This window comes from Oratosquilla oratoria, chromosome 44, assembly GCF_046742065.1.
Source record: "Oratosquilla oratoria isolate Oo_2021 chromosome 44, ASM4674206v1, whole genome shotgun sequence".
NCBI lineage: Eukaryota > Metazoa > Arthropoda > Malacostraca > Stomatopoda > Squillidae > Oratosquilla > Oratosquilla oratoria.
Window position 1 is genome coordinate 9,781,431 of NC_134820.1, and position 24,007 is coordinate 9,805,437.

The 24,007-nt window shown below is 40.5% G+C and overlaps 1 protein-coding gene across 6 annotated transcripts in view; it reads left to right on the top strand.

The window, feature by feature from the left end:
- Trmt61 (tRNA methyltransferase 61) overlaps nucleotides 1–24,007 on the top strand; it is a 97,855-nt gene that overhangs the window by 11,270 nt on the left and 62,578 nt on the right. For all 6 annotated transcript variants that reach the window (XM_076180242.1, XM_076180237.1, XM_076180241.1 and 3 more), the window contains one exon: nucleotides 16,484–16,702. In XM_076180242.1, the coding sequence (XP_076036357.1) occupies nucleotides 16,484–16,702 (219 nt within the window). The remainder of the gene's footprint in view (nucleotides 1–16,483; nucleotides 16,703–24,007) is intronic.

Here is a 24,007-nt window from a genome sequence, read left to right on the forward strand (position 1 = left end):
GGTTACAATGAAATGGATTCTAGGATAGAAGAATGTCACTCAATTCTGTTGAGATCTGAAAGCTTCTGCAAAAGAATTTTTATTAATAATATTCTTTGGAAACTCAAGGTTGACATCTTTTGCGATTGCAGTGCAAAAATTTTTGATGCACTGAAAATGAGAGAAGGTTCCTCCATCCAGTTGTGCTCCAAACAATGATAGCTTTCTTTGAAATCCATTGATGATTCTGTAGAGATCGCAGATAAGGTTATTCATTCCCTGAAGTTTCAAGTTCAATTCAGTCATATGGGGTGAAATGTCAACTAAAAATGGCAATTTTGACAACCAGGTAAGATCTGATAGAAGTGGACCAGCTGTATTCTTTTCAGTGAGAAAAATACTTCTCTCTGGAGCTTATAAAAACAAAACCGGACTTTACTGTAGCTGAGGCATTCACAGATGTGTGATAAAGCATGTCATGGAATTCAGAATAAATTTCTTCAAGAAAAGCCTAGAATTGGCAATGATTAAGTGCATGACCCTGAATGAAGTTCACAACAGAAATTACTGGTTTCAGTACACAAGAAAATCTAAACCTTTCCCATAGAGTGCTTGCTCATGTATAATGCAGTATATAAACAGAACGCACTGGAGTTGAAGATATTTCAACTTAGTTCTGATCTGCCCCACCAGATCATTCCTCACATCAGCTATGTTTTTTCATCCATCAGCTGTAACATGTTGAAGCTGATTCCACTGAAAGTTGCAGCCTTGCAAAGTTTTCTGAGCTTCCATGAAAACATCTTCTCCAGTGCATGGTGCAAATGGATGCTAATGCTTCTATGATCTGAAAGTCCAAATTAACACCAAGAATGAACATGAGAAATTGTAATGTATTTGTGAGATCAATAGACTCAACCAGCATGTATGACATGGATGAAGGAATTGATTGTTATATAAAGTTCTTTGCAGATGATGTGAAACTATTGAAGAGAGAGTAAAGAAGAAAATTCCAAATCTTTTCACGAAGACCTGGACAAAGTCTGGAATTGGAGTAAAAAGAACAAAGTGAATTTTAACATTAAGAAATGTAGTATAATGGAATTTGGAAAAAGTAAAAATAGAATATCCGGTCAATACAAAATTGGAACAAAGGAAGTTACAAAAGTGAACTCAGAAAGAGACCTAGGAGTAATTATCTCAAATGACATGACACCAGACAAACATGTAAACAAAATAGTTGGAGAAACCTACAATTGAATAAGATCAATGAAAGTGGCCTTTGACTACATGGATGAGGAAATGGTAAAGAGAATACTAGTTACACTGATAAGACCAAAATTAGAATATGCAGTGTCACTATGGACACCCAGTACAATAAAAAACATAAAGAAACTAGAAAGAATTCAAAGAGCATTGACAAAGATGGCACCAACACTTAGCAAGTTGACATATGAACAAAGATTGGACAAACTAAACTAACTCTGGAGCAAAGAAGAGAAAGAGGTGATTTGATAAACATCTACAGAATTATGAAAGGGATGGAAATCCTTGATAGGGATGATCTACTTCAATGGGACAGAAGAAACACAAGAGGACACGAGAAGAAACTTAAGAAGGACAGTTGCAGAAGAGATCTGAAAAAGAATAGCTTTCCACACATAATAATAGATACATACATATACCAAGGCTTTTTCCCCCTTCCAAGGGAGGTAGCCAAAAAGGGAAAGGCATAAAAACACTCCCACCCATTTCATCCCTAAATACACTCCCCACCCCTTCCACCCTCCCTCTCATCTGAGCACCTCCTGGATGACGGGTCATCCCTGCACCCTGCCCACCGCCCTGGGTCAGAAGCAGTGTCGCAAGACACAGCACATCCACAGCAAGGCCGCTTCATTTAATCGGCGACCCCCCCTCTCCGTCCCCCCTTGCATATAAGGAGAGGACGGGGAGAAATCCCTTCGGGCTGCGTCAAAATTTACTCACACATACTACACCCCCCCCTGCCCATTCCTCCTCATGCAATCACAACATCATCCATATACAACCATTCTCCACTCACCTCTGTCTTCCGTCCTCTCCCTTCCTTCCTCAATAGACATTCCCCTCTTCCCCAAAGCCCCCTTCACCCCATCCATCCACCTCATCCTAGGACGTCCCCTCATGTTCACTCCCTCCACATCTGCCTTCCATACCTCTTTTACTAGTCTTTCTTCACTCATTCTTAACATGTGTCCAAACCATCCTAATATTCTTTCATCAACCCTATCTCCCAAATCCTTTTTCACCCCTGTTCTCCTCCTCACCTCCTCATTTCTCACTCTATCCAGCCTAGTAACCCCCACCATACTTCTCAGACACCTCATCTCAAACACATTCAAACTCCTTCTCTCTTCTTCTCTTATGTTCCACGTTTCTGCCCCATACAGTGCTGTTGGCACAATCACTCCTTCATACAGTCTCCTCTTCGCATCCATTCCCAAATGTCTATTCCTCATTACACTCTTTAATCCACCAATGCATTTACTCGCTTCTCTCAATCTACATTCTACCTCCACCTTCACTCCACCTTTTCCTGCTACACTTGCACCCAAGTATCTAAAACTATCCACTTCCTCCAGTCGCTCTCCCTTAATGTTCACTTCCAGTCTACTGCCACTTTCACCCCTTGTACATCTCATCACCTTACATTTACCCACATTTATCTTTAGCTTTCTTCTATCACATACTCTCCCAAACTCAGCCACCAGCTTCCTCAATCCCTCCTCTGACCCTGCCACAAGCGCAGTGTCGTCCGCAAACAACAGCTGGCTCACCTCCCACTTTTCTCCATTTTCTTTAACCATCTCCAATCCCTGACCCACTACCCTTGCATTCACCTCTCGCACCACCCCATCCATGTATAAGTTGAACAGCCAGGGCGACATAACGCGTCCTTGACGAAGTCCCACCTTTACTTCAAACCACTCACTCTCTCCATTTCTAATCCTGACACAAGCTCTACTACTCTCATAAAAACTCTTGACAGCTCCCAAAAGCTTTCCTCCTATCCCATAAATCTGCATAACCTCCCACAGTGCCTTTCTGTCTACCCTATCATAAGCCTTTTCCAGATCCATAAAAGCCCAAAAAACATCCTTCCCCTTTCCAATAGCTTTCTCACATATCTGTCTTACCACAAAGATCTGATCTACACAACCTCTACCTGTCCTAAATCCACACTGTGCCTCACCAATTACTCCTTCTGTTCCTCTCCTAATCCTCTCAATTAAGATCCTCCCATAAGCCTTCCCTACTACACTTAACAGGCTAATCCCTCTGAAACTACTACATTCACACTTGTCCCCTTTTTCCCTTGTAAAGAGGAACTATACAGGCACTTCTCCAGTCCTCCGGTACTCTACCCTCTCTCCAGCAAACATTAAATAACCTCACCAACCAGTCCACCATCACTGAACCTCCCTTTTTCAGACATTCTGCATGGCATCCATCCAGACCAGGTGCCTTACCTGCTTTCATCATCTTTACAACTGCCTTCACCTCATCCTTCCTTATTTCTCCTCCATTTTCCTCACTCATCACTCTCATTTTCTTCGCATTTCCCACTGCAGCTATCTTTCCTTCCCTATCCTCCTTCACATTTAGCAACTCCCTAAAATATTCTGCCCATCTTCCCCTTACTGCCATCTCTTCCATTATCATCTCTCCATCTGTACCTTTTACCTTTTCTTCCCTACTTGATTCACCTCCTCTTCCTCTCTTAATTTCTTTCCAAAACATCTTTTTATTACTTTCAAAATTTTCTGTCATACTCCTACCCCATTTCACATCTGCTCTCCTCTTTGCCTCCTTTACCTTTTGCTTTACTTCTCTTTTCTTTTCTTTGTACGTCTCATATGACTCCCCCGTCCTCTTTTGTTACCAATCTGTGAATGCTCGCTTCTTCTCTTCTACAACCTTCTTTGTTTCCTCATCCCACCATTCACTACCCTTTCTTCTATTTCCCCCTGTCCTTCTTGTTCCACACACCATTCTTGCACACTTTAAGACTCCCTCCTTGAACCATCCCCATTCCTCCACACCCATCTCTGCTCCATCCTTTACTCCCTCCCACTCCTCCTTCAGCTTCTTTTCGTACTCCTTCTCCTTTTCCTTTTCATTCAAGGAGTTCACTCTAAGAACCTCCCTACCTTTTGTCCCTTTCCTCTTTCTCCATCTATCCTCCACTCTCAGCTTACCTTCCACCAAAAAAATGATCTGATATTCCCCCACCCTTAGCACATGTACATCCTTAACTCTTCCTATCATAATCCTATTTACCACTACATAATCCATTAGCGCTCTATCTACCACCCTTCCCTCCACCACCCTCTCCCATGTGTACTTATGCTAGACTTTCTTCCGAAACACTGTATTTGCTATCATCAACTCTCTTTCTAGACACATTTCCACCATCAACTCTCCACTACGATTCTTTCCTGGAACTCCACACTTCCCAACCACTCCATCGATTGGACCATTTCCCACCCTAGCATTAAGGTCTCCCAGTACTATTACATTGACATTTCTTCCTAAACCCTCTATGCACTCATTTAATAAGTGAAAGAGAAAATGGTGAGTGCTAAAACTATACATGATTTTAAGAAAGAACTGGATGCAGAAAGATAAGCTGTGGGTCACTATGAGCATAGCTCTTCTCCTGCAAAATACAACTAGGTAAATACTAAACAGTGAATGCCAGAACTATACACGAGTTCAAAAATAAATTGGATGTGGAGAGATATGAAATTGGGTCACAACAAGCATAGCTCTTGTCCCATAAAATACAACTAGGTAAATACACACACTGATAAGGGCTAAATTGGAGTATGCAGTGACACCATGGTCATCCAGTACTAAAAAGAATATAAAGAAAATTGAGAGAATCCAGGGAGCAACTACGAAGATGACCCCAACACTATCAAAAATGTAATATGAAGAAAGATTGTCAAAACTAGAACTACTGACTCTGGAACAAAGAAGAGAAAGAGGTGACTTGTTGACCATCTACAGAATTATGAAAACAAAAATGCAATATGAAGAAAGATTGTCAAAGCTAGAACTACCAACTCTGGAACAAATAAGAGAAAGAGCTGACTTGTTGACCATCTACAGAATTATGAAAGGTATAGAAGTCCTTGATAGAGATGACTTACTAAATTGGGATAAGAGAAACACAAGAGGACATGGAAAGAAACTCAAAAGGGACAATTATAGAAGAGACATAAAAAACAAAACAAAAAAAAACAGCTGTACCCACAGAGTGGTGGATGTATGGAACATACTAGATGAAACAATAGTGTGTGCAAAAACAACAACACAAGAATTTGAGAGCAAATTAGATATGGTGAAACAGGACACCATGAGCATAGCTCCCCTTCCTGTAAGATACATCTTGGTAAATACAACTAGGTAAATAAATACACATCAATCATCACTGTGACAACACGTAAAAATTGGAGCTCTCAAGAAATACTTTAAAAACGGAATGTCTTAACAGTACTACAATAGCAGGGTACCTAGGTTGTGTTAAATGGGAAGGGGAGTGCCTGTGGATACTTGAAATGTTAAATTACAGCATAAATAGTGAGTATTGAAGTAAAATGGAAGAAAATAATGACAGGCCAGAAAAGCCCCATGACAGTGGTCTGTTGTATTACAATGTCAACATGTACCCAGAGTGAAGCAAAATGATATAGGCTTGAGATCTCTGTGAGGTATGAAAAGATTTCTATTAGATAGTGGAGATGAGGGACATTTTCCTGGATTCAGTGGGTATGAAAGAAGGCATAAGTAGAATTATAGACATAGAGAGGGAGATGAGAATTATGAATGAATCATGTAAGCAAGAGACTAACAATCTATGGAAGATGAATAAAGAATTAAACAAGTGAGTGACTTAAAAAAGTGAACACTGAAATAAAAGAAGAGGTAAATATACTGAAAAAAAGAACTGGCAGAGTTAAAATGTGAAAATGAGAGGTTGAAAAATAATGATAACACTGATAGTGAGACAATAAAGAAATAAATAAGTGAACAGATAAAAGCAATGACCTTAAAAACAGGAAAAAATATAGGAGAGGAAAACTTACAACAACTCAGGAATGATTGGAAGAAAGACAAAGAAGAAAAGGTAATTTTCAAAGAAATAGTTCACCAATAAATGTAGAAAGCCAAAGGTGCAGTCATTAACCACTTCCATACGGTGACGCCTACGTAGGCGGCATGAGGAGCAAGTGGGTACTCGATGATGCTGACATCGCCATCTTGATTATATTTATTGTAGTTGTACCTACGTAATTTCCATTCTCTCTAAACTGGCTTCATCAATTTTATATGGTTATCAAAATACACGGGTGAAAGAGAACGAACGATTGAGCACTGACTTTATTTTTTATAATGCGATTATTATGATGCAACATTGCACGTCAGGCAGCTAATGCTGCCAGACGTGCGATGTGTCCTGGAGTGAAGAGGTTAAAGTAATTAAAGAAAAAGAAAACATAGTAAGAGATACAGTAGACAAAAAAAAAAAAAAAAAAAAAAGAGTATCGTAGTACAGTCGAACCTCGAAAGCCCGGACTAATTGGGGGGAAGGGCGGTCCAGTCATGCCAAAAGTCCGGTCGTCGAAAATGTCACCCTAACACCCGTAGATTTTCGTAGCGGTATACATATAAGTAATGTATGATATGGCATTGAAACACATATGAATAATACTCTAACACTGTAATAATAACAATACTGTAATAATAATACTATAATACTAATAATTCTGTAATAATAACTGTAATACAGGCATGTAAATGTACTGTACATACAGTGTACTGTACTGTATTTTTTATTACGTACACTGTAAATATTGGAAGGTATGCACGTGGGACAGTGGTGGCGGCCAGGGTTGCCGCATTTTCTACACTGCCGTGTAGAATGGGAGTGTTGCCATACCGGGGCATACATTTTTTTTTTTTTTATTCTTGAATGTATATAAGGCCCCCATGCCCTAACGTATTCAGTAAGATGATTTTTTAAATATTATTATCGCTAAAAGAAAGCTGAAACTTTAGCGTAGAATTTTTTTCTACTCCGTAAAAACGTATCTTTTGGGGTATAATATTTTATAAGTAACACAATTACTAATAAAAGTCATATTTTGATGTACCATTTATTATTTGATAACTTGTTCTATTATTTTTAAACAAAAATTTGAGTTTTTGAATGTTTTAACAGCCCGCTGATATGTAGAAAAAAATTCCTCGTCCTTGTGTAGTTGCCACATGCCGCTATTTTACTACGTTTTGCTACAAATTCTACGAAACGGCAGCCCTGGTGCTAAAAGAAAGCTGAAACTTTAGCTTAGAATTTTTTTCTACACCATAAAAACGTATCTTTTGGGGTATAATAGTTTATAAGTAACACAAGCAGTGGGCTTCGCCCTTACTGGCTTCGCCGGGGGCTTGGCTGCGCAAAGAGCGGCCTACGGCTGCAGCTTTCCGCTCTCTAATCCCTTGTTTTCCCCTTCGGCCTCGGGGCGGAACCCCAACACGGGATCCCCAGCATGAAGAATGTGAAGAAGAACAAGAAGTAGAATGTGAAGAAGAACGCGAAGAAGAACACGAAGTAGAATGCGAAGAACGCGAAGAAAAACGCGAAGAAGAACGCGAGGAAGAAGAAGAAGAATGCAAAGAAGAAGAAGAAGAAGAACGCAAAGAAGAAGAACATGAAGAAGAAGAAGAACGCGAAGAAGAAGAAGAACGCGACAAAGAAGAAGAGGAACGCGAAGAAGAAGAAGAAGAATACCACCTGACCCCGACTTACCCAAGCGCTTTTTCAAGAATATTTTTAGGACAAAGTGTCACTGTAATACCACCTGTCCCTGACTTCCACAGCATTTTTTAGAAGAATATTTTTATTTAGACTTAGACAATTACCAATAAAAGTCATATTTTGATGTACCATTTATTATTTGATAACTAGTTCTATGGTTTTTAAACAAAAAAATTGAGTTTTTGAATGTTTTTAACAGCCCGCTGATATGTAGAAAAAAAATCCTCATGTCCTTGTGCAGTTGCCACATACCGCTATTTCACTATGTTTTGGTACAAAATTCTACGAAACAGCACCCTGGTGGCGGCTTGACTGGGTCGGGTTTGAGTACACGTGTACGGCCGTTGCTGCCACCTACCGGGCAAATTGGGAACTTTGCTTGAAAAGTACGCCCTTTGTTCATTTTGACCGGTCATGTGAGGGTCCGGGCTTTCGTGGTTCGACTGTACATGGTCTAAAGGAAAAACATAACCTGAATTGGTCCCTGAGAGATAAAGAGAAAGAATTGGCAAGAAAATTTCTAAAAGTAGTACAAGATGAACAAGAAATAGAAAAGGAGATAGGGGAAGTGCACAGAACGGGTAAATATACAAAAGGAAAAAGTTGACCCCTAAAGATAAAATTAGAGTCACAAATGGCAACAGAAGAAATCTTAGCAAAAACAGGAAAATTAGCAAGAAGCAAATACTACAAAAATATATGGATAAAGAGACATGAATGATGAGGAAAGAGAAAGAGTTACGACATTTAGAAGTGAACGTAAAGAAAAAACAAGAAAAGAATGGAAACCAAGAAAATGCAGTTCTATCGGAGAGTGTTAGACATGAGACTAAAAAATTGTATAGAAAAAAAGTGATAGGTTCAGAGAGTGATATGGAGGGAGTAGAAAATTAAAATTAATTTATACCAATATAGATGGATAAATCACAGGATTAATCAAACTAAATGTCAGAAGCAAAACTAGATATAATGGGAATTGTGGAGACAAAATTAAGGGGTCCACTAGTACCAAAAATTGTTGGACATGGATTTTATAATCACTGGCTTAGAAATAGAGAGGAGAAACAGGGTGGAGGAGTCATATTTCTGGTTAAGAAAAACCTAAATGTGACGAAAGTTACATATGGAGAGAACAGGGTGATGATCACAATAAGAGTTGAAGATAGTGACAGGAAAAGCAGAAAGTTTGCAGTGATTTATGTGCCCCCAAAAACAGGGTCTTGGAGAGATTATTTCAAAATGTTAGATGATATGGGACTTCCATTAAATGAGATGCTGAAGGATGAAAGTAATGCAGTACTGATGGGATATTTTAATTGCAAAGAAATATGTTGGGAAGAGATAATAGTGAAAGGTGGAGAGGATCAATGGGGAAATGTATTACTCAACATGACTATAGAACATATAATGACACAATGGGTAAAAGAAATAACTAGATTTAGAAATAATGAAGAACCATTGAGACTAGATTTACTATTTACATCAGAACCTGAAATAGTGGACAAAATTGAATACAAGACACCAATTGTGAGGAGTGACCACATACTACTTGAGATAGAACTAAAGGAGGAAATACAAAGAGAAATGAGAAACACATGAAAGGAAGACTTATGTATAGTAAAATGGATTTTGAGAAGCAGGAGTTTTTTCTTAAAGTGAACTGGGATAAATTCTACAAGGAAGAAACACAAGTGGAAAAAAATGGATGATTCTGATGAAAATCTATAAAGAAGGAATGGATAAATATGTCCCAAAACAAAAACTGGAAAAGGTGTATATTAAGTGCTAGTTTAATAGAAGGTGCAGACAAGCAAAAGATAGAAAAGATAGAGCTTGGAAAAGATGGAGAAAATACGAAAAACTTAGAAAGTGACAAATATATATTAATCAAAGGAACGAATATGTAAAAATACACAGGGAAGAAAAAAGAAACTATGAAAAAGACATAATAGAAAAATGTAAGGATGAGCTAAAACTCTTCTATAGATATATAAATGGTAAACTAAAAAACGAACAGGAAATAGTGAAACTACACCAAGGGAATATGGAATACACAGAAGATACAGAAATGGCTGAAGCCATGAGCAAACACTTCAAGTCAGTTTTCACCAGAGAAAATGTACAAAATCAATCAGGTTGAAGGGAGAGAAGTGAAATCTCCCCCCCCCCCACACACGAGGGAAATAATAGTAACACGTAAAAAAAATAATGGACCAAACAATGAATCTCTATGTCAGGAAATTGTATGGCCTGAATAGAATAGCAAACTGGATATTAAAAGAATGTAAAAAAGAACTAACAGACAAAATTATAATAACATAATAAGTTGCTCACTCATAAAGGAAAAATACCAGAAGACTGGAAAAATAACGATATTGTACCAATTTACAAAGGAAGAAATAAGGAAGACCCAACAAATTACAGACCAATTTTCCTTTCAGGTACATACATATACCAAAGGGTTTTCCCCCTACACAGGAGGTAGCCAAAAAGAAAAAGGCATAGAAATCACTTCCATTCCATTTCCTATATATTCCACTCCCCTCCACCCTCCTCCCTCCCTCTTATCTTGGCACCTTCTGGATGACAGGTCATTCCTGCATCCTGTCCACTGCCCTGGGTCAGAAGCAGTGTCGCAAGACACAGCACATCCACAGCGAGGCCGCTTCATGAATTCGGCGACCCGTCCCCTCATGCAGAAAAGGAGATGGGGAGAAATCCCTTCGAGCTGCATCAATTTTTTTCTCATACATACTTCTTCACCCCCATCCCCCACCCACTCCCCCTCATGCATCACAACATCATCTATACACAACCCCTCTCCATTCACCCCTATCTTCTGTCCTCTCCCGTCCTTCCTCCACAGACATTCCTCTCTTTTGTAAAGCCCCTTTCATTCCATCCATCTCATCTTAGGATGCCCCCTCATATTCACTTATTCCACCTCTGCCTTCCACACTTCTTTTACTAATCTTTCTTCTCACTCATTCTTTCCATGTGTCCAAACCATCCTAATACTCTTTCATCAACCCTATCTCCCAGTTCCCTTTCCACCCCTGCTCTCCTCCTCACCTCATTTCTCACTCTATCTAGCCTAGTAACTCCTGTCATACTTCTCAGACATTTCATCTCAAACACATTCAAACTCCTCTCTTCCTCTCTCCCTCTCTCATGTTCCATGTTTCTGCCCCGTACAATACTGTTGGCATAGAATCACCCCTTCATATAACCTCCTCTTAGCATCCATTTCCAGATGTCTATTTCGCATTACACTTCAATCCACCAAGGCATTTACTCACTTCTCTCAATCTACATTCTACCTCCACCCCCACTCCTCCCTTTCCTGTCACATTCGCACCCAAGTATCTAACACTATCCACTTCCTCCAGAGTCTCACCCTTAATGCTCACTTCCAGCCTGCTGTCACTCTCTCCCCTTGTACATCTCATCACCTTACTTTTACCCACATTTATCTTCAGCTTCCTTCATTCACACACCTTCTCAAACTCTGTCACTAACATTCTCAATCCCTCCTCTGATCCTGCTACAAGCGCAGTGTCGTCCGCAAACAACAACTGGTTCACCTCCCACTTTTCTCCATTTTCTTTAATCATCTCCAACCCCTGACCCGCTACCCTTGCATTCACCTCTCGCACCACCCCATCCATGTAAAGATTGAACAGCCAGGGCGACATAACACATCCCTGACGAAGTCCCACCTTTACCTCAAACCATTCACACTCCATTTCTAATCCTAACACAAGATCTACTACTCATAAAAACTCTTGACTGCTCTTACCAGCTTTCCTCCTATCCCATATATCTGCAGTACCTCCCACAGTTCCTTCCTGTCTACCCTGTCGTAAGCCTTTTCCAAAACCATAAAAGCCCAAAATACATCTTTACCTTTTCCTATAGCTTTCTCACATATCTGTCTTACCACAAAAATCTGATCTGCACAACCCCTACCTGTCCTAAACCCACACTGTTCCTCACCAATTACTCCCTCTGTTCCTCCTAATCCTCTCAATCAAGACCCTCCCATAAGCTGATCCCTCAGAAACTACTACACTCACACTTGTCCCCCTTTCCTTTGTAAAGTGGAACTATACAGGCACTCCTCCAGTCCTCCAGCACTCTACCCTCACCAGCCAGTCCACCATAACTTTTTCCTCCTTTTTTCAGACATTCTACATGGCATCCTTCCAACCAGGTGCCTTACCTGCTCTCATCATCTTAACAGCTGCTTTCACTTCATCCTTCCCTATTTCTCCTCCATTTTCCTCACTCATCACTCTCATTTTTTTTAGTGCTTCCCACTGCAACTACCTTTCCCTCCCTATCCTCCTTCACATTAACCAACTCCCTAAAATACTCTGCCCACCTTCCTCTCACTGCCTTCTCTTCCATTATCATCTCTCCATCTGCACCTTTTACCTTTTCTTCTCTACTTGATTCACCTCCTCTTTCTCTTTTACTTTCCTTCCAAAACATCTTTTTATTACTTTCCAAATATTCTGTCATACTCTTACCCCATTTCACATCTGTTCTCCTCTTTGCTTCCTTTATCTTATGCTTAACTTCCCTTCTCTTCACTTTGTACCCCTCATACGATTCCCTCATCCTAATTTGTAGCCCATCTATGAATGCCTGCTTCTCTTCTACACATTTCTTTGCTTCCTCATCCCACCACTCACTACCCTTCCTTCTATTTCCTCCTGCCCTCCTTGTTCCACACACCATCTTTGCACACCTTATGACTCCCTCCTTGAACCATCCCCATTCCTCCACTCCTAGTTCTACTTTATCCTTTACTCCCTCCCACTCCTCTTTCAGCTTCTTCTACTTGCTCTCCTTTTTTTCCTCATTTAAGCAGTTCACTCTAAGTACCTCCCTACCTTCTTCCCTTTTCCTCTTTCTCCACCTATTCTCGACTCTCAATTTACCTTCCACCAGGAAATTATCTGATATTCCCCCACTCTCTCCCCTTAGCACATGTACATCCTTAACTCTTCCTACCATACTCCTGGTCACCACTATATAGTCCATTAATGCTCTATCTGCCACCCTTCCATCCACCACCCTCTTCCATGTGTACTTATGCTTGACTTTCTTCCAAAACACTGTATTTGCTATATCAACTCTCTAGACACATCTCCACCATCAACTCTCCACTATGATTCTTTCCTGGAACTCCACATTTCCCAACCACTCCGTCATTTGGTTCATTTCCTACCCTAGCATTAAGGTCTCCCAGTACTATTACATTGACATTTCTCCCTAATCCCTCTATGCACTCATTTATATCTATCCAAAAAGCCTCCCTTTCCTCTACGCTCTTCTCACTACCAGATCCATACGCACTTACAAAAACCCACATCTCCCCAGCTTCACCTATATCCACATCAACCTTGATGAAACCTCCTTCCACTCCACTACCTGCTTCCTTATCTCTTCACTTACTAGTGTAGCCACCCCTTCTCTCCCTTGTCCCCTCTTCACTCCTGAGTACCTACCAGCCTACCAGCTACACTCCCAAACTCACAGTTGCCCTTTCCTTTAATTTTAGTTTCACTCAAAACCAGCACATCCATCTTTCTTCTCACAAACATACTGCCTATCTCTTCCCTTGTACTCTCATCTGTACCACATCCACACACATTAAAAGACCCAAACCTTAGGGTACTGGTTGGAAGACTCCCAGACCCTCTTATGCCTTTTTTTCTTTTTTTTAGGAATGTTCCCTTTTGGGGCTACAGGTAGTAGGACTCCTAATCCCACCCCTGTCCCGTTTTTTGTTGCCTTTTACGACTCAAGTGGAAAGACTTGGTGGTAGTATTCTCTTCCCCAACCACAGGGTCGGCAAAAAAAAGAAATGAATATTCAAAGAAATAGTACAGGATAGTAACAAGGGGTTGGGGGACAGCATAATGGAGGGATAGTCGTAGTATAAAAGTGTCATCATTTCTCTGAACAGAGTTTTCCTCTATCACAGACAAAATGATGCGTGGCTCTTGTCCGTAGGTACAAAAATTTATAATTCCATATTTAATAGGGTGAATGTTCAACTAGCTGGAGGTTGCAATCATGTAGAGCAGCAAGAGCCAGGGCAGATTTGTATGCTGGCGTGTTGTCCTGATGGAAAAATATCCCTCCTAATGACAGCTTTCCATGCTGTTTTTCTTAATTTTCTCTTGCAGCTGCCTTATTAAGTTGGCATAGTATGGTCCAGTAATGGATTGACCCTTTGTCAGATAATCCACCAGTAGCACCCCTTCAGAATCCAAAAAAATGGAACCCATCTACCCTGGAAATATCACAGACTTGGCCTTCTTTGGAGCTGGAGATTCATGATGCTTCCATTGTTTTGATTGTTCTTTCAACTCAGGCTGGAAGTGGTGAACCCAAGTATCATCCATGGTCATAAATCGCCAGATAAATCTTTGTGGATCAGCATAAAAAATTGTAAGATTGTTCATTGACATGTTGCATCGCAGCCACTTCTGATCTGGTCCAAGAAGTTTTGGGACCCATCAAGCTAAGACCATCATCATTTCAAGATGGTTGTGGATAATTCCATGAACATGTTCCTGGGAGATGCCCAACTCTTTTGCAATAAAACGTTCGGTCAAACGCTGATCTGTGAACATGTCATGGATTTTGTCGATGATTTCTTGAGTGGTGACCGTGGCAGGCCTCCCTTGACGAGGGTCATATTCCAGGCTGTCCCTGCCCTGTTTGAAATCAGCTGCCCATTTTTTAAACCATGCTGTATGAAGGATCATTATCTTGTAGAGTAGCCACCATGTCCTTGTGAATTTCCTTTGGAGTTGAGCCTTTGATGTGGAGATATTGAATGACTGCATGACCAATTTTGTCAATTTCTTCACAATACCTTACTGTCCCAAATCAATTATCTGTAAAAAATATGAAAGATTAGATTCTGTGTGAAAAAAGCTACAAGCCTGTATTATCTCATGTGCTACCATAGGCCATGAATTTTTCAATCACCCCTTGTATTCCAATCTTGGATGGATCAGGGTTTCAAAGAGTGTTTTCCTCATTTCATCATCTATAAAGTGAAATGTCACTTTAACCTCTTCAGTACGGGCCAAAATCTCGTGGGCAGCATCAGCTGCCAGACGTACGATGTGTCGTAATAATACTCGCATCATAAAATATAGTCACCGCTTATATCGATCGTTCTCTCTTTCACCCGTGAATTTTGATAACCATAGAAAATGTGATGAAGACAGTTTAGAGAGTATGTCATTACGCAGGGGCAACTACAATAAATATAATCAAGATTTGATATGGCAGGCTCGCGTATCCACTTGCTCACCATGCCGCCTACGTATGCGGCACCGTATGGAAGGGGTTAATCTCTTGCAGTAGTTAGTACATCTCTTCTATAATCCTGCTGATATGTCTGTCAGGTGACAGATTGTCTTTTATCAACACTCAAATCTTTCTCCTCTTGCTTTTGTATTGATTTCGCTTCCCAAGGAATAGTTTAAGGATGGTCTTAAATTATTCCTTGGGAAGTGAACCTATGAGGTCTGTCTGGAAAGTATCCAGCCATTTACAATTTCAAGAAATGCTTCTAACCGAGGACAATGGCACCCTACTCTACTTCAAAGTAGTCTCCTTTGGACCTCACACACTTCTCCCACTGTCCTTTCCACATTTCAAAACATTTCGCAAAGTCTTTTAGGATCTTCAACAGCTGGCTCGTTGCATTATTTTTAATTTTGTCTATAGACTGAAATCTCCTTCCTTCTAATGGTGATTTTAGCTTTGTGTGTGACTGATATTTTGATGCAGCTTGAAGGGATTTCTCTCCATCTTCTCTTTTTCTGCATGAGGGGATGGAGAGGGGAGTCACAAATTGGGTGAAGCGGCCTTACTATGGATGTGCTGTGTCTTGCTGCATTGCTTCTGACTCAGGGTGATGGGCAAGATGCAGGAATGACCTGTCATTCAGGAGGAGCCAAGAAAAGATGGAGGGGTGGTTAATGGGAGTGGAGTGAGTAGGTATGAAATGGGTGGGAGTGGAATTGTGCCTTTTGACTTTGGCTGCCTCCCTTGTAAGGGGGAAAAAGCCCTTGTTATATGTATGTATATATGTATGATTGTCAGGAAAAGTATGTACGATTATATTTTATAAAGATTTTTTCTTTATTGTTAAAAGTTAAGAAGTTTAATACTAGCTTGGATATATTTATTGTAGTATAATTGTCAGGTGCCAAGATAAGAGGGAGGGTGGAAGGGAGTGGAGTGTATTGGGGATGGAATAGGTGGGAATGGTTTTTGTGTCTTTTTTTTTGGCTACCTCCCTTGTAAGGGGGAAAAAGCCTTTGGTATATGTATGTATGAATAATTGTCAGGAATAGTACGAGTATGCATAGATATTATTAAAAAGAGTATAATTGTTAGGAATAGTATGCATAATTATTGTTTAAAGCTAAGAAGTTTAATAATACTCACCTAAATATTTAGTCATTGGTCTTTTCTTAATTGGATTGAATACAATAGGTTAAGCAGTTTTTTGTCACATGTAACAAAAAAAGACCATAAACCCAATTTCTGTATTTCTATCATTAAGTTTTAAAATGCATTATCTATATATCTTAACAGGTGGTGCCAAAAGTAAAGAATAAGCATGGAGTAGAAGTGGATAATGTTATGCAGACCTGCTATGGTGCTCTCAAAATTACGGACCTTGTGGGTGTCCGATATGGATCACAGATCAGCCTATCCAAAGGGTGGGCACATATCCTGTATCCAACGCCTGAGCTGTGGACTGTTACCTTGCCTCACCGAACACAGATTCTGTATACACCAGACATATCTATGGTAAGAAAGATTTGTGTGTGTGTGTATATATATATATATATATATATATATATATATATATATATATATATATATATATATATACATATACATATATATATATACATATATATATATATATGTATGTATGCATGTATGTATGTATGTATATATATATGCAAAGAAATCACAAGACACACGTGATAAACTATTTTTGCAGAAACCACTGGGAAATTGAAAAAACAGATACTGAACATTTTCGTCTATTAAGACATTTTCAAAGGCACAGAAAAGCAATACAGAAAGAAACAATATATACATAAGAAGACAGAGGATATTCGGAAAGGTCCCATGTTACATTTTATCACACACAATTTTGTCAATAAAATTGTCCAATTTATATAAACCCAAACTCTAAGTTCATGTTATTTCCAAAATTTCTTTTTATGAAACAAGATTCAATAATATTGTTTTTTCAATTTTCCGGTGGTTTCTGCAAAAATATATGTAGGTATATATATATACATATATATATATACATATATATATATATATATATATATATGTATGTATGTGTTATTAAAGTTAACAGCATTAAGGAGGTTGTTAATCTTCTTATGGGTATTCTCAAGCTTTCTAACCAGTACTCTGCCATTTGGAGGGTGGGCATAAACCAGATTGCCAAAATGATTCATTTATTCAACGTTTCGTCTGCAAGGAGACATCTTCAGGAAAATCTGTAACATAAAAATTACCGACATACAGAAATAAAGAACAAGGGTGTTAACCTTAACAAAAATTCACAATCATGGAAATAGACATCAATAAATCAAAATTAGACAACAATAAATCAAATCCTATCTTGATACATGGGCTGTTTGGGACCAATACTTACAAAATCATTAGCTTGTGTAACCTCTTCACTCTGGGGCACATCGCACGTCTGACAGCATTAGCTGCCCAACGTGTGATGTTGCGTCATAATAATCGCATTATAAAAAATAAAGTCAGTGCTCAATCGTTCGTTGTCTTTCACCCGTGTATTTTGATAACCATAGAAAATTGATGAAGCCAGTTTAGAGAGAATGGAAATTACGTAGGTATGACTACAATAAATATAATCAAGATGCCGACATCGGCATCATCGAGTACCCACTTGCTCCTCATGCCGGCTACGTAGGCGTCACCGTATGGAAGTGGTTAACAATGCAGTGAAGCCGCCGCCACCACCACGACCCATGACCACACCCTATGTCAATATGCCCCAACCCCCTCTCCACCACTTCCCACCCACTTCATCCATCCTCTCCCCAACCGACCTCGCAACCCCCTAACCCCCCAATCCCCTCCTTCCCGACATGATGGGTCATGAACCCCTCCCACTACCCCTTCCACCACCCAAGCCAGCTAGGTTCGCATATACAAGTCACCACCCAACAATTTCCTTCGTCATTTCTTTGGACCTTTAATTCTGTAAGTATTGGTCCCCAACGGCCCAGGTATCGAGATAGGATTTGATTTATTGTTGTCTAATTTTGATTTATTGATGTCTATTTTCATGATTGTGAATTTTTGTTAAGGTTAACACCCTTGTTCTTTATTTCTGTACAGTGAGACCTCTCATTAACGGACGTCAATTAGCTATGTTTGCGGTGTTTTCGCTGTGTTTTCGGTGTTTTTTGGTGCTGTTTAGTGCGTGCAATCACTATGCCACCCAAAAATTTAAATAAACCCAAACTCAAGTTCATGTTATTTCCAAAATTTCTTTTTATGAAACAAGATTCAATAATATTGTTTTTTTCATTTTCCCAGTGGTTTCTACAAAAATATATATATGTGTATATATGTATATATTCATATATATATATAAATATATATATATATATACATACATATATATATATGTATGCGTTATTAAAGTTAACAGCATTAAGGAGGTTGCTAATCTTCTTATGGGTATTCTCAAGATTTCTAACCAGTACTCTGCCATTTGGAGGGTGGGCATAAACCAGATTGCCAAAATGATTCATTTATTCAATGTTTCGTCTGCAAGGAGACATCTTCAGGAAAATCTGTAACATAAAAATTACCGACATACAGAAATAAAGAACAAAAATTCACAATCATGGAAATAGACATCAATAAATCAAAATTAGACAACAATAAATCAAATCCTATCTCGATTGGGGACCAATACTTACAAAATCATTAGCTTGTTTAACAATGCAGTGAAGCCGCCACCATCACCACGACCCGTGACCAGACCCTATGTCAATACGCCCCAGCCCCCCCCTCCACCTCTTCCCACCCACTCCATCCATCCTCTCCCCAACTGACCTCGCAACCCCCAAACCCCCCAACCCCCTCCTTCCCGACATGATGGGTCATGAACCCCTCCCACTACCCCTTCCACCACCCAAGCCAGCTAGGTTCGCATATGTAAGTCACCACCTGACGATTTCCTTCGTCATTTCTTTGGACCTTTAATTTTGTAAATATTGGTCCCCAATGGCCCAGGTATCGAGATAGGATTTGATTTATTGTTGTCTAATTTTGATTTATTGATGTCTATTTCCATGATTGCAAATTTATAGACAGTTGGGAATTGATGCTAAGAGGAGATTGTATGAAGGAGTGATTGTGCTGACAGCACTGTATGGGGCAGAAACATAGAATATAAGTGAGGAAGAGAGGAGGAGTTTGAATGTGTTTGAGATGAGGTGCCTGAGAAGTATGATAAGGGTTACTAGGCTGGATAGAGTGAGAAATGAGGAGGTGAGGAGGAGAACGGGGGTGGAAAGGGAGTTGGGAGATAGGGTGGATGTAAGAGTATTAAGATGGTTTGGAAGCATGGAAAGAATAAGTGAAGAAAGACTAGTAAAAGAGGTGTGGAAGGAGTGAACATGAGGGGTTGTTGACCTAGAATGAGATGGATGGATGGGGTAGAAGGGGCATTGGGAAAGAGAGGAATGTCTGTTGAAGAAGGATGGGAGAGGACATAATATAGGGGTGAATGGAGAATGGTTGTGTATGAGGTGGAGTGGGTAGGGGATGGGGAGTGAGGGAGTATGTGTGAGAAATGAATTGACACAGCCTGAAGGGATTTCTCCCCATCTTCTTTTCAGCATGAGGGGATGGAGAGGGGGGGGTGTGTGTTCCGATTTAATGAAGTGGCCTTGCTGTGGATGTGCTATGTCTTGCGACACTGCTTCTGACCCAGGGCAGTGGGTGAGATGCAGGGATGACCCGTCATCCAGTAGGTGCCAAGATAAGAGGAAGGGAAGAGGGTGGAGGGGAGTGGAGTGTATTAGGGATGGAATGGGTGGGAGTGGTTTTTATGCCTTTGTTTTTTGGCTCCCTCTCTTATAAAAGGGAAAAAAGCCATTGGTATATGGTATGTATGCAAATTCGTATATAGTTCTAGCTTGGGTTATATCTCTTTATTCTCCCATTATCATACAGTTTATTTCAGCTAGGGTTATATAATTTTTGTAAGTTATTCCAAGTATTTATGCATCTGTATAGAAACCTATTTCTTCACATCTGTCAGATATTTACACTTTTCCAATTTGTTCTCTTGTCAGTGAAGTATGTTATGAAAAGCCTTCTTTAGGTTGAGGTACACACAGCCCACCAACCCCTTTCTCTTGCAGCGCTCAAGTAAAAGCTTGAAAGGTTCAACACATTTGATCTTCCAGATCTGAACCCAGACTGACTGTCTTGTCAGAATGTTCTTCTCTTCAAGATATTTGATTCATTGATCTTTCACAATCCTTTCACATAATAATACTATTGTGCTGGTAAATGATACATGAAAGAATTTACAGCAGTTTGAGAAGACATAAAGATGGTACCCCACAACCATACCTCCAGTCCTGTATAGTACAGTGAGGTAAACAGAATTAGACAAGTGAATATCTCATCCATCAATTCATGGTCTACCTTTTATTCTCACTTCCTTCACCACCAGTTTATGCATATTCTAAGCATAGGATATGATTATTATATACCAATACCAAAGTTTTTTTCTCCATACTAGGGAGGTAGCCAAGTCAAAAAGCATATACCCATTCCCACCCATTTCATTCCCACCCACTCCACTCCCATCCACCATCCTTTCCCCCCTCTCGTCTTAGCTCCTCATGGATGACAGGTCATCCCTGTATCCTGCCCACTCCCCTGGGTCTGATGCAGTGTAGCAGGACACAACACAGCCACAGCAAGGCTGCTTCACCTAATCGGTGACCCCTCCTCTCCATCCCTTCATGAATAGAATATGATACTGTAATATAGGAGGTGGGAGGTTATCAGGAGTGAAGAGAGGGAGAGGGAGAGAAGGGGTGGCTATACTAGTAAATGAAGAGATAGGTAAACGTGTAGTGGAGTGGAAGGAGGTTTCCTCAAGAATAATGTGGATGAAGGTAAAACTGGGAAAGGAGATGTGGGTTTTTGTAAGTGCATATGGGCCTGGTAGTAAAAGAGTGTAGAGGGAAGGGAGGCTTTTTGGATAGATTTAAATGAGTGCATAGAGGGATTAGGGAGAAATGTCAATGTAATAATACTGGGAGACCTTAATGCTAGGGTAGGAAATGGTCCAATTGACAGAGTGGTTGGGAAATGTGGAGTTCCAGGAAAGAATCGTAGTGGAGAGTTGATGGTGGAGATGTGTCTAGAGAGTTGATGATAGCAAATACAGTCTTTAGGAAGAAAGTCAAGCATAAGTACACATGGAAGAGGGTGGTGGATGGAAGGGTGGTAGATAGAGCGATAATGGACTATGTTGTAGATAGGAGTATAATAGGAAGAATTAAGGATGTACATGTGCTAAGGGGAGAGGGTGGGGGAATATCAGATCATTTTTTGGTGGAAGGTAAGTTGAGAGTGGAGGATAGATGGAGAAAGAGGAAAGGGACAAAAGGTAGGGAGGTTCTTAGAGTGAACTCTTTAAATGAAAAGGAAAAGGAGAAGGAGTACAATAAGCTGAGAGAGGAGTGGGAGTGAGTGAGTGAAGGACAGAGTAGAGCTAAGAGTGGAGGAGGAATGGGGATGGTTCAAGGAGGGAGTCACAAAGTGTGCAAAGATGGTGTGTGGAACAAGAAGGACAGGAGGAAACAGAAGGAAGGGTAGTGAATGGTGGGATGAGGAAACAAAGAAGGTTGTAGAAGAGAAGAAGCGAGCTTTCACAGATTGGTTACAAAATAGGATGAGGGAGTCATATGAGAGATACAAAGAAAAGAAAAGAGAAGTAAAGCACAAGGTAAAGGAGGCAAAGAGGAGAGCAGATGTGAAATGGGGTAAGAGTATGACAGAAAATTTTGATGTTTTGGAAAGAAATTAAGAGAGGATGCGAAAGAAGTAGAGAAGAAAAAGTAAAAGGTGCAGATGGAGAGTTGATAATGGAAGAGAAGGCAGTAAGGGGAAGATGGGCAGAATATTTTAGGGAGTTGCTTAATGTGAAGAAGGATAGGGAGGGAAAGATAGCTGCAGTGGGAAATGCTAAGAAAATGACCGTGATGAGTGAGGAAAATGGAGGAGAAATAAGAAAGGAAGTGAAGGCAGTTGTTAAGATGATGAAAGCAGGTAAGGCACCTGGTCTGGATGGATTCCATGCAGAATGTCTAAAAAAAGGAGGTACAGTGATGGTGGACTGGCTGGTGAAGTTATTTAATGTTTGCTGGAGAGAGGGTAGAGTGCTGGAGGACTGGAGGAGTGCCTATATAGTTCCACTTTACAAGGGAAAAGGGGACAATTGTGAGTATAGTAGTTTCAGAGGGATTAGCTTGTTAAGTGTAGTTGGGAAGGCTTATGGGAGGATCTTGATTGAGAGGATTAGGAGAGGAACAGAAGGAGTAATTGGTGAGTAACAGTGTGGATTTAGGACGGGTGGAGGTTGTGTAGATCAGATTTTTGTGGTAAGAGAGATATGTGAGAAAGCTATAGGAAAGGGGAAGGATGTTTTTTTAGCTTTTATGGATCTGGAAAAGGCTTACGATAGAGTAGACAGGAAGGCACTATGGGAGGTTTTGTGGATATACAGGATAGGAGGAAAGCTTCTAGGAGCTGTCAAGAGTTTTTACGAGAGTAGTAGAGCATGTGTCAGGATAAGAAATGGAGAGAGTGAGTGGTTCAAGGTAAAGGTGGGACTTCGTCAGGGATGCGTTATGTCACCCTGGCTGTTCAACTTATACATGGATGGGGTGGTGGGAGAGGTAAATGCAAGGGTAGTGGGTCAGGGATTGGAGAGGGTTAAAGAAAATGAAGAAAAGTGGGAAATGAGCCAGCTATTGTTTGTGGACGACACTGTGCTTGTGGCAGGATTGGAGGAGGGATTGAGGAAGTTGGTGACAGAGTTTGGGAGAGTGTGTGAAAGAAGCTAAAGATAAATGTGGGTAAAAGTAAGGTGATGAGATGTACAAGGGGTGAAAGTGGCAGCAGACTGGAAGTGAGCATTAAGGGAGAGCGACTGGAGGAAGTGGATAGTTTTAGATACGTGGGTGCAAATGTGGCAGGAAAAGGTGGAGTGGGGGTGGAGGTAGAATGTAGATTGAGAGAAGTGAGTAAATGCTTTGGTGGATTAAAAAGTGTAATGAGGAATAGACATTTGGGAATGAATGCTAAGAGGAGACTGTATGAAGGAATGATTGTGCCAACAACACTGTATGGAACAGAAACATGAAACATAAGTGAGGAAGAGAGAAGAAGTTTGAATGTGTTTGAGATGAGGTGTCTGAGAAGTATGATGGGGGTTACTAGGCTAGATAGAGTGAGAAATGAGGAGGTGAGGAGGAGAATGGGGGTGGAAAGGGAGCTGGGAGATAGGGTTGATGAGAGAGTATTAGGATGGTTTGGACACATGGCAAGAATGAGTGAAGAAAGACTTGTAAAAGAGGTATAGAAGGCAGATGTGGAGGGAGTGAACATGAGGGGACGTCCTAGGATGAGATGAATGGATGGGGTGAAGGGGGCTTTGGGGAAGAGGGGAATATCTGTTGAGGAAGGACGGGAGAGGACAGAAGACGGGGTGAATGGAGAATGGTTGTATATGGATGATGTTGTGATGCATGAGGTGGAATGGGTGGGGGGATGGGGGGTGAGGGAGTATGTGTGAGCAAAATTTGACGCATCCCGAAGGGCTTTCTCCCCGTCTTCTCCTTTTTTGCATGGTGGGGGATAGAGAGGGGGGGGGGGTCGCCGATTTAATGAAGTGGCCTTGCTGTGGATGTGCTGTGACTTGCAACAATGCCTCTGACCCAGTGCAGTGGACAAAGTGCAGGGATGACCCGTCATCCAGGAGGTGCTAAGATGGGTGGGAGGGTGGGAGTGGAG